The 12,557-nt window shown below is 32.3% G+C and overlaps 1 protein-coding gene across 1 annotated transcript in view; it reads left to right on the plus strand.

Moving 5' to 3' along the window:
* LOC129225587 (DISP complex protein LRCH3-like) overlaps nucleotides 1-12,557 on the plus strand; it is an 84,220-nt gene that overhangs the window by 36,781 nt on the left and 34,882 nt on the right. The window contains exons 5-7 of the mRNA XM_054860042.1: nucleotides 8,525-8,661; nucleotides 10,477-10,592; nucleotides 10,680-10,794. Of these exons, the coding sequence (XP_054716017.1) occupies nucleotides 8,525-8,661; nucleotides 10,477-10,592; nucleotides 10,680-10,794 (368 nt within the window). The remainder of the gene's footprint in view (nucleotides 1-8,524; nucleotides 8,662-10,476; nucleotides 10,593-10,679; nucleotides 10,795-12,557) is intronic.

Below are 12,557 nucleotides of genomic sequence, written 5' to 3' on the forward strand. Positions count from 1 at the left end.
AGAATATTTGTTTCAATCGCTACACGAGATCTTCCTTATTCCTTAATTAAATTCCATGTTTTACAAATAATTTTCAAGCGTATCAGCTGGCTAATGACAAAACATAGACGCATGGTCTTTTTTTTTTTTTTTGGCAAAAAGCTTTTTTGGCTGTTTTTTATTACACATTGCTTCAATGAATAGCACTCAAAAACTAAGGCGGAGTTGCTTGGTTGGTTGGAGTGTCATGCTGACAATCAGAATGGCACCAGTTCGAATCTGTACTAATACATATCTCTTTTATGCCTCTTTTTTTTCCGTCACAGGCTCACATAGGCAGGATTGTATTTGCCACAACCCGTTTTTTTACATGCACAGCTACTGCTTTTTCACGGGTCACTCAGTCACACTTTTAATGATATTTATGTTTGCATTGAAAATACGTGCAACCAAAAAGTGAGCGATGATTACATCATCACAATGTTGTATTTAACGAGGTTTTGTCGCTGATGTCTTTAAATTACATGCCTTCTTTTGTGCCTTTACATTTTCCGTTTATTTAAATACATTTACTTTTTTCGATTCTTCTTCATAATGTTCTTTTTTTGTAATTTTTAAAGAGAGAAATGCCACATGAAACGATTAGACGCAGAGTGAGGAGTTCCGCACGGGTCAACAAGTTTTCTATTGCTTTTCTTCTGTTGTCTCTCTCTTTTTGAGTTTACTCTAACAAAAATTCTGGTATTTTTGAATGCTGAGGTTTACGATTTGCCGGTCGTTGTGAGAGGTTTCAATGATCTTTCCCAGAGGTATTTTAACATTAGTCATATATGGGGGAAATTCGGTGCCTCAGAAAAGTGGTCGTTAACGAAGGTGGTTGCTCATAGAAGTTTCACTTATCAAGTGTTTGGACTGTTTCATTGAAAAAAAAAGGAAATGTTTTTGAAATACTTGGCCACAACGCATACATTTATTACAACTTGATTTATCTAATTCACATGGCTCACCTAATGCCCACTGAGTGTGGTTTATTTGATATTTACTTTTCTACTGTAAGGCATATAAACTTAAGTAAAGTAAGAATTTCAGATATCATGAGTTATAAGAAATAAAATGCTTGCCGTTGTGCAGGAATGGTGAATGATAGAGATCAAAGTATTACAGGGGTGCCTACCTAGGGGTGGTCATGGCGTAGATTGCACCATTAAAATTTTTAGGGGGGATTGATGGATATTTTTCTCATTTGGCAGAGGTCTTTGCAATATTTGGTGGGGGGGGGGAATGGCACCCCTAGTAATTAAATGTGAAAAAGTATTTCCTTAGACAAAAAAATGATCACAAGAAATTTATCACTCAAGTTGCAATGCAATATTGCATATTAAGCCTCCTAGGATCACTTTTGGCTAATTTTTTCTTGATGTCTACATGTCAGGGTTGCTATTAAAGGTTAGGGTTTAAGGTTCAAGGCAGTGGAAATAATTGGAAATCTACTGATTTTACATTTGATGCTTAAAGCATAAAACAAACTGATGATGTAATAAGGAAACTGAGCTGTTCTTTATTGCTTTCATTAATCCCACATTAGTTTTATATAGTGCAAGAATCAGAATTATCCTACAACTCCTACTTTTTAAAAAGGTTCCTATAATGTCATACTTTTTAAACATTGGTTTTAATTTTCTTACTATTAATGAATTTGAGAGTTCTTAACTCAATGTTTCAATTTTAAAGTTCATTAGTTAACTTCTTTTCTTCTAATTACAACTTGGGAGCTATCACTGCCTGCTCACTGTCGCTCACCAACCCCCCGGAGCTGCAAGTACAGGGAAATCCATTACAACAACCTTGGAGGAACTGCATTTATATATATATATATATATATATATATATAGGTATATATATATATAGTAAAGTATGTAGTTTCACGTATACGGGTAGCACAGGAATAAGTATGTAACAACGAAGATAAACAACAATAATGAACATGGAACGTTAAAAAATATAAACTAGGAACATTGAAAGCAAGAATTAATGAAATCATGGGTATTAAACTGCTGCTACGTTTACAAAGAGCTGGAGCAGCTGGCATATTAAATATTCTGCAAGGTTTCTGTGCGGGTCAGTATCATACATGCAGCATAAAGTAAAAGTATGTGTATTTGAATTAACGAACTTATATGTGTAGCTACTTATTAGGCTTAATACAGTAAGCAGGAAAATTATAAAACGTTGTATATGCTTATTGTTTGGATAAAATGCTATAAATTTTACATGTATAAATAGTATGCGTAAGGTTTATTAGTAATATGCTGTCATGTATTACCAACCCCCCAGCTCTGACCTGCAAAATAAAAGAGAAAAATTACATACCACATGATTTCAAACAATTCGTCGACAACAATGTCTATGTCCAGGTATCCATTTGCCAGAGACTAAAAATCCGATGCCTCGCCAATCGAACAGGTCGCTGGAGCAGGGCATCCAAAAAGCACCTTCCTGTCAAAAGGATTTCAGCGCTCTTTATCATCAAAGTTACCCAGTAACACTGTTGCCAAATCGCAGTTGTTTGGGTGGAAACTAAATCTGTCCATGTTGAAGAAAAGATTTCTTGAACAAATTAAGATAATAAAATTTGAAATTGGCAGGATAAAAATTGTAATAATAGAGATTTGCAGCAAATTTGAAGATTTGTTTATTAAATTGAGAATTGTTACTACAAATTTTAAAAAATCTGCTGAGCTGTCCAATTATAATATTAATGAAGATCTTTTTATGCAAATTACTGTACCAATGTGGCATACTTTTTGTGTAAAAATTGAAATTATCTTTTTTATCACAAATATCTGTAATAAGGTTAGAATCAACAATCTTGAAAGAAATGTCCAGAAAATCGGCAGACAGAAAGTTGTCATTGGCTTTAGTGAGTTGTAGATTTTGTGGATAGATTAAAGGGAAAATGTCATCCATACTTTTGTTGAAGATAAGGATGTCATCTATATACCTAAAAATATCATGTTTTTTATTATAATGTACTGTGTATTTAAATTCATAGAAAAAAAGATACAAATTGGCAGCTGTGCTAGAATAGTTGGTGCCCATGCCAATTCCATGTATTTGTTTAAAAATAAAGTTGTTGAAAGTCACGAAATTGTTAAAGAAACAGAAATGACAAAGACTATTGAAAAAATTCCTGTCGATGCCCAATTCCTCACCAATGCAAAATACGTCAGAAAGTTTTAACAAAGTTGTATAGAAATCTTCGATGGGAATGTTGCAGAATAGATTCTCAAAGTCAAATGTATATACTTTACTATATTTTCAATACATTTAACTACTTTAGCTGCAACATTGCGCTGTTTAAATGTAGAATATTTTACATCAATTTTGATCATCATATATCTATACATATAATAAAATAAGATGTTTGTGTGTGTGTGTGTGGCGCGCTTTCCGGGAAAACGGTAAGGGCTAGAAAGATGAAATTTGGTATACAGTTGCAGTTTTTGCCGAAGATGTGCACCTCGGGCTTCGATTTTTGAAATTTTAATTAGAAAAAAAGTTATTTAATGTTTTATGTGTTTTTTTGCACTTTTTAGTACATTTTACCTCACAGACCCCGAACCAAACGCACCACACAAATATTTTTTGTACTATAGTGTAGGAAATTTAATTTCAAATATGATGAAGGAAAAAATTTTGAAGATAGAGCAGTTTTCGTATTTTTTATGAATTTTTAAAAAAACCTTTAATTTGCATTCTTTCCTGGGTTTTATTTTTTTCTAATATCATCCTGCGAGAAGTATCAAAGCCTCATTTCTAAAATTTAAGTTGGTAATAGTAAAAACATTTCGCCCTCTTCAGAAGAAAAAAATTCTTAAAAATACGAATAGTTTTTTTTTTTTTACAATTTTTTTAATGCTGAACACATCACGTCTTTCCATGCATCGGTCGAAAAAAAGCGTTCTTCAGTCTTTTATGTCTCTGACGTCACTATTTGGATTTCGATTCGATATTTAAGATCGAATCTTAATCGCAATCAAATGTTAATCTTTTTTTTTACCTATATAATAGTTTACTTCTACATTTTATGAAGTGATGACCCCGTGTTTTTCCGGCAGTGCTTGCTTTTTTTTTCTTTCCCTTTTTTTTTTTTGTTTTATTTAGGGATTGCATTTATTTCTTTTTCCATTCCCCCCCCCCCCCGCCCAAACTGGACGTTTTTCTGTATCTATATTAGCTACATTTCATAGTTGTGCGCATTTATTTCAATAAAAACAGCGAGATTGTTTTTTCTTTGTCAAACGCTACTTTTTGCACACAACGGGGAATTTTGGGGATAACTTTTTTTTTTTGCTCTACTTGAATAAAAAAAGGGATTTTTTGAGGGATCTTTGTTTTTATTAGGAAATGCGTGGGGAGGTTAAAATAAATAGAGATGGATAAGAAAATTAAGAGATAGATCGTAAGGGTAGGTAGCCGCCGAAGGCGGCAATCTTGGCTTAAAAATGTGAATGGCACAAAAAAAGATAGAGATGGATTGATTAATACTGCTGTCAAATTTATTTAAACAGCCGCCTAAGGCGGCAAACTTGAAGTAAAAAGGTAAATGACAAGTTAGCCAAACAGCCGCCGTAGGTGGCTGCCTGCATGGAATGGTGTAAGAAGGTGAACCAGCTGGTCGCCGCAGGCGGCTATGATGAAATAAGATGTTTGTGTGTGTGTGTGGCGCGCTTGCTGGGAAAACGGTAAGGTCTAGAAATTATTCTATTCAAATTAATAATAGTATAGATATAGATTGATTGATACCGCCACGAAATTTATTTAAGCAGCCGCCGAAGGCGGCAACCTTGGCGTAAAAAGGCGGACCAGCTGGTCGCCGCAGGCGGCTAGTATATATATATATATAATGGAATTCAAGCAATGCAATGGAAATTAAATCAAGACTGAAAATTTGTATAGTTGAAATGGATATTTCGTTATAATATAAGATTTCATTGTACAGTAGAGAACCAATTATCCGGGAAGTTCGGGACCATTGCTATCCCGGATATCTGAATTTCCCGGTTTTCTGGATTGCTAAAAAGCGCTATTGGCCGATTGTTTGTAAAATTTAAATTACTATATAATAAATAATTAAGCATATTAAAATAAGAAGAAAACAGTTCAGAAATGCTTACGAATATCGAAATATAAAAAACTATTATTGAGAGAATAATTTAAACACTAAAAAACTTAAGTTATTCATAACACATGAGACTCTCACATTTTGTTTGGAAAAGAAAAAAAAATCACCACTTTTCGATGTTTTAAAACGAAAGAAAATGAAGGGAATGGCAAAAAATAAGTTTTTGAACCTAAATCTGCAAATTTCTACTATGTGTATAAAAAAATTCGCTTTCTATGCGACAATATTCATTTCCTTAGCTATCAATTAGAATAAAACACTAAAATTTCAAACTTACGAATGTACTTTTTAGTTCAAGAAAATATTTCGGAAATTTTGACCCGCATAAAGGATAACCATTTTAAGTTAGTGTTTGCAAACATTTTCTCGAGTTATGCGTGAGTAATATGTTGTTTATTAAGAAATCGTTCATATTCTTTTTTCTCTATTCATTTCTTATTTCAAAAAAAGAAAAAAAAAGGCTTAATTTTTCAAAAATTGCCAAAATTGCTTATTTTAAAAAAATAACGGGAAAGTAGGGAAAAAGTTGCCGGTTTTCTGGTTTCCCAGTTTATTGGTTCCCGGATAAAAGGTTCTGCACTGTAGTTCAATACTGATTGTTTTGTGAGCTTAACCTATTGCTTTCATTCACCATATACCAGCTACATCATTATTTTCGAGCATGTTTAATATAGTATGCTCATAATGTGGCCACTAAGATATTTTTCACGATGGATCATGCCAGAATTAAAGGATAACTGTCCGAAATTTGCCATTTATACTGAAACAGACTGCCAACTCTCCTGCTTTGGTGTTCAATTTTTAGCCTCCAACCACCAGAGAAATTTCTCCTGCTTTTTATGTAATTAGAAAGTTGCAGAACTCTGAGGTTGTCAAGAGGATTCGTTTTAGTTGTAAAAAGAGACCAAGTTTTGCATTTATTTTGGTAGTGAACATTTCCAAAACCTAATACTGTTAAAGCAAAAGAATCAGATGTTTGTTACACCAAATTTTGGACAGTATATTTTTGGGAAATGCTGAGGTACATACAGTCGACTCTTGCTAACTCGAAATTAGAGGGAAGAGATTAAAAAATTCGAGTTATCGAAAATCTTACAAAAACTCGATTACAAAATAAGAATAACTGTCAAGAAGAGTTTGATGGGTATTCTTTTTTCTTTCCACATCAATTATTTTCCAGATGGGAAATAGCATTGAATGTCTTCGTGTCCATATCAGGTCTTGATTCAATGAACGCCCGCAAGGTGATATTTTTTGGATTGCTAAGTTCTTTAATGACCTCATCTTCCTCTTCTGTTCTCTCAATATGTTTCCACCAAGTGGAATGTTCTGGGTCCAACACTGCGTTATCCATTTTATCAAGCATTTTTCAACTTCTGGATAGTCTTTATTTTTGAGAATAGTCGACAGTGTGCTGTTCGGAATACCAAACTTCTTCGCAATATCAATCTTTTTCTTTCCCCCTTTTTCAACCGCATCAATCACCTTTTTCTTCTCTGCAATAGAAAGTGTGGTGCATTTTCGTTTTGTAGCCGTAATTCGATGGAAAAAAAACCTTAGCTTCTTCACAGCACAAAGTAGGAAGACAAAGACTAGAATAAGAAAGGGTTGTATTCTGAAAATTGGTCACTCAGTTGAGAGAATGTTTATTCTAGAAACTTGACCGTTGTCTACTGCTGACAGAAAACAGCAGCTGAAACACGTCTCCCCTCTCACATACCTGTGGTGAACACAACTGTGAAAATCACAAACAAAAAGAGCCCAAGGAGCGTCTCAAGAGCACGTAAATGGGGGAGATAACAAAGTAAAAGGCATAGGAGTTAGGAAAATAAGTTTTGAGGGATTGAAATTTTTTTGAGCGAATAGGGAAAAAAAATGAGTTATCAAGAATAAGGAAAAAATACTTTGAGTCAAAGAGATAAAATTTCATTAAAAAAGCATTGAAGGTGTAGGGAAATACTTTTTTTTTTTTTCAAGTTTTCAAAGTGCAAGTTGTTGCAAGTTGACTATATTCTAGTAATTTAAAACAAAGATAAAAACTTTTTTTCAGTTTTTGTTTTTATGAGGATTTAGCTGGCTGCTAGTATAAGAAATGCATACCGTATATACTCGCATATAGGTCGATCTCGCGTATAAGTCGACCCCCCCTTTTTCAAAGAAAAAATCCAGAAAAAATCTAAAACCCGCGTATAAGTCGACCCCCATACTTTCCAAAAACATCGAGAATTATTCTCAAAGAAATTTCAAAATAATGAACACATTTATTTACAAATAAAATAGGAATTAAATAGGAAAACATTTCTAAAAGCCTTAAACTCGGATTCCGAGTCGGACGCAAAAAAAAAGTTCATTAAATTCCGCTTCCGTCATCACCGCGTCATCGTATACATCGGCGGCTGCAGAATCGTCAATGATATCAGAGTCTGAATCGCTGTCGGCACTATGGTCATTAAATATCAGTTCATCTTCTGTGCCATCCAGTTCATTGCTTATGCAGCACATTTTGAAGGATTTGATTACCAGGAGGCAGAAGTGCGCACGTGCTTTGAAAAGATATGATTAAGCAAGTATGTTGCCACTCTTAAAACATAAAGTATAGCAGTTAATTTTTTGAATAGCGTGACTGTTGACGATAAATATTTTCATACGTTTCACGACGTTTGTTAATTGCTTATTTGATCCTTAATAAAGAGGAATAAAATTATCTTTACTTATGTGTATTATTTATATTTTTTAGTTATTATTCTTGAATAAGTTTACTTTTTCACACGATCAACTTATCAGCAACTACCTGTAACCGCACATCGGCATTTCTCGTAGCTTCCCAGCTCTCGTTGATCGTAAAAAAAATTTTCGGAAAATTTGACCCGCGTATAAGTTGACTCCCCTTCCTTTGATCTCATTTTTCGGACAAAATTTCTCGACTTATACACGAGTATATACGGTAGATGATTTTTCTTATTCATTATCTGCTTTAACTGAATTTTTGCTTAACCTCATTATGCCTGGTCCCATTTAAGCCGGTTAATAGGGAGTCTACTGTATGGAAAATTGGATCTCTTATTTTATAGATTTTACTTCATGAGTAATTGTTTCTTTGACATCAAATTGTCCCAAATAATGTTGGAACAAATAAGCTTAAGAGCCTGCTCATGTTTGACATATTTTTTAAGCATGCTTGCAAGCAGGGGGAAAGGAAGTAAAATGATTATTCAATACTGTTAAAGTTTTTTATTGTGTGCTGTTAAAATTTTTCTTAAGAAAATTATCTTTTTAAAATAACTCATTTGAATCATGATTTTTGTCTGTCTAACGTGAATCGAACAATCCTGATTAATTAACTTACCTTTTTGATTTCAGAAATTTGCCAATTGAGACTAATCTCCCTTGATGTGTCTGCCAATAGAATATCTGCTCTTCCCACACAACTGCGTTTTATGACTTCCTTGCAAGATTTGTTTTTGGATCAAAATCCTATGACATTCCCTCCAGCAGTTGTAAGATATATTTTCATATTCATGCTATAACTTTCAATTTACCTAAGTTTATCATGGTTTCCTTTTCATGGGTGAATTTTATTTTGAAATCATGCTTTAATAATTTTTAGATCAAAATTTTAAGAAAGTTTAATTTTAATGGATTTCCCTTAAGTAGTTGCTCAAATACAATTATGCATTTGAAATGTATTTCAAAATGACTATAAAACTAGTAAATATAACTTAGCACTTCAATTCTGATTTTAGAAGCAACATACTCTGAGAAACAGTTGCATTAGTTTTGCTAAAGGATGTAACATGCGACGTATTTTATATTGTTATAACTGTATTTTCCTTTGATTTAAGCCTTTCTTTTTCCATAATTTACTGTAGATTAATATTTTTATCTTAATGATATTAACTTTAGAAAATTGCTTCGATTTTATAACTTTTTCAAAAGTAAAGGATATGTTGATGTTTCTTGGCTCGTTTCTTGCTTCTCATGGCACAGTCAAAGTCAAGAAATATTTTTAAATATGTTGGGAAAATAAAAAAAAAGAATCTTTTTCAAGACTGGTTACTGAAGTTGTTGATGTAAATAAGTAAATAAATAGAAGATGAAGGGGGGGGGGCATTATATGGATTAATAAAAAGGAAATATCAGATGCTTTAAGTTCTTTCAGTGATCTATTATCAGATTTATCTCTGAAGATGGGTATATGGTTGCATTTCTGCATATTAGGTTGATTTTCTGCTGGCTGAAATAAATTTTTGCCATGGCAGTGGAAAAATCTTGTGGTTATTGGTTTAAACTGGCAACAAAATGACATAAATTTAAAAAAAAAAGAAAGAAGCACTTTATTGTGTCACTTATTAATAAGTGCTACTCGTTTAGATTCATAAGCCTTGACTAGTGTTTTTTATTTTTCAACAGGACAGGTAAAGAATAAAAAAAAATTTCTGGTGGGTCGTACTCTATTAGTTAAGGAATTAATTATGAGTTGCTTTTACTGAGCAAGTGCCAAACTAGAAAGGTGAGGGGAATCATCCAGAACTCTTAGATTTTTTTGCATTTCAATTCAAGCTAAGGATATCAGTTTTGTGTATTTGAAACACTAGCGCAGCCAGAAATACCTTCTGGGTTTTTTTTTTCTTTTCTTTTTTGATGAAAACTATACCTTCTGAAGGCGTTTTCTTTTATCCAAAAATACCTTCTGAAGGGTGTTTTTTTTTTTTACAATCAAAACAGCCTTTTCACATGCATAAACTACTGTATTAGAATTTGCATTTATGTTAAAACCAGTGGCATCACTGATTTCTATTGAAATAACCTTTGTTCACGATTAGTGTCTTGTATAAATCATTATGAATCTTGATTTACTTTTAAATGCATTGCGTTATCAGACCCTTTGAAATTAAAAAACATTTTATAGCCGTATTTTCATGAATTATTTCAACAGTATTGCATTCAGTGCCATTCTCACTACTGGTGAGCTTTTGAACTTTTTTTTTTTTTTTGCTGAAAATGAAATTTTATGAACTCCCAGACATTTGATCTTGTGGTATTACTTTCAAAGCCAAAAGATCCTGTATTTATCTTTTAAGTTCATTATTGGCTATTCTGTAGGTGCTTTTTGAAAGAATTCTTTAAGTTTTATTTTAATCAAACTGTTCTGTATCAAAGCATTCAAATATAATGATATATTTCAATATATCACATAATAATATAATATAATATATGATAGTAAGTTGTAATATTAAAAAAAAAAAAAAAAAAAAAAAAAACTTCATGCATTTGCAAGTTTTTTTTAAAAAATCTTGTCGTGTTATTTGTAGCTGTGCAAAAGAGGAAAAATTCATGTATTCAAGTTCCTGGAAATTCAAGCAATAAAAGAGGATAAACGTGGTATTGTTTTGGATGAGTTTCAGAAATTTAGAAGTCCATCTGTTTTGTAAGTTATTTAATATAATTTTTGTTTCTTTGTATTACCTATTATTACTTTTTTAAAATATATTTATAAGTTTTGTTTTCTCACTAGGTCAGATACAAGGTTTCAGAATGGATTTGCAGTTGGTAGTTGTCGAAAAAGTTACACTTTTGACTCAGGATATAGTACTTCAGATGGTGATTGTAGGTCTCAAGAATCTCAAGATGTATGAAAATTGATTTCATTACCATTGTTTTCGTTGAATTAATCTTTATCATACAAATTATACAGTGAAACCCCTCTAATGCAGACACTAGCTGGGTAATTTGTTTTGTCCACAATAAGAGGTGTCCGCTGGACAGGGATTTTCTAATGTTATTTCTCTCGATTCATGGAATTAAAAATTCTCTGCATAAGAGGGATGTCCGTTAGGAAGGGTTTTACTGTATTAGCATTTTTGGGATAGATAAATTATGGGTTTATTTTTTAACATTCTGATTTTTCAGAATGCTTGAACTTAGTAAATTGAGGATTCTTTAATGCCTATAATGGCATAACTACCTCTGGCCATTTAAAAAAGAATTTTAAAAATGGCATGAATGTTGAAACATTTCCAGAAATATTTAAAAATAAAATGTGAAAAATGAATTTTAATCGTACTGAACAACTGAAACAACTGAAGTTTTATACTCCTATATGCAATACTGTAGTTGGGGGGAAATAGAGAATGGAAGGGGGGAAGGAGAGGCATCTTTTTATTGTGTAAATGTCATGGTTGAAAAATTTTGTTAGGTCAAAAAGAAACTTAGTTTAGATTACTTAAATTGCCTCTAATTCCAAAACTGGATCTTCACTTTCTTAAAAAGATGGTTTCAATCTAATTAACATTAAATTTGTGTTATTTTTACAATGATAAAGTAAAATTTGTTCTTTTTAAAAAATTATCTATTATTATCTTTAAGATTGTTTAATTTTATAAGTTTATTTTTCTCATTTGGTCAGGTACAAGATTTCAAAACGGATTTGCATTTGGTAGTTGTCTCAAAAGTTACACTTTTAACTTAGGATACAGTCAAGATTTCCCCTCATTCTCCCCCAATTACTACATAGATGAGAACTCTGTTTTTGAGATCAGGACTTTTACACATAGGTTTATTTTCGCTAATATTGCATCCTCCTGGTGCGCCTAAATGGCAGGCCAGTCTGCAAACCACAAAATATTTTGTTGCAAAGTGTGTATCTGTGAATGAGAAACGTTCATTCTTCATTTACTTCTATGGATAGAATGTAGCTACATCAAACATTCAGAATGTTTTTACTCAATTTTCATCAATATATTGATGAATGTTTCAAAGATATTGTGTGCTGCACCTGAACTGTGTAAAATTAATGCATAAAAACAATTTGGAGGCTTTTTTTTTTGTAATTTTTTTCCAATAAAGTACACCTCTAAAATCGACTACTGATTAAGAATAGCTTGAAAAAATAATTTAAACTCTTAAAAAAAAAAAAAAAACCCTAAAATATGTTTTGACAAAAGAGCAATTGGCAAGATAGTATTTAAAGGTGAACTAGCTAGTTAACTCTCACACGTATGCCTCACACCAGAGACGGATGCAGAAATAATTTTTTAAGGTGCACAACAAATTGAAAAGCTCTCCCCCCCCCCCCCCTGCACATTTTAATTTTTCATAGCATTTATCTAGGCATATCTTTTTTTTTTTTTTTTCAAAATGTCAATTACTGATTCCATTAAAGAAGAATATTAATTGACAAATAGCGGTATTACATTTCTTTGAGTTCCAAACCAGCAAGTTAAATTGCCACTCTGGTCTCTCCAGTATTACTTCTTTACCAAACAAAAATACTTTTATTCAAATAATCAGGGTGGCGACAGATCAGGGAGATCAGGGAAAAGTCAGGGAACTTTATTAATCAGGGAAAAGTCAGGGAAATATCAGGGAATTTTGAAAAAATAACAAAAAAATC

The sequence above is a fragment of the Uloborus diversus genome, chromosome 7, assembly GCF_026930045.1.
Source record: "Uloborus diversus isolate 005 chromosome 7, Udiv.v.3.1, whole genome shotgun sequence".
Lineage (NCBI taxonomy): Eukaryota > Metazoa > Arthropoda > Arachnida > Araneae > Uloboridae > Uloborus > Uloborus diversus.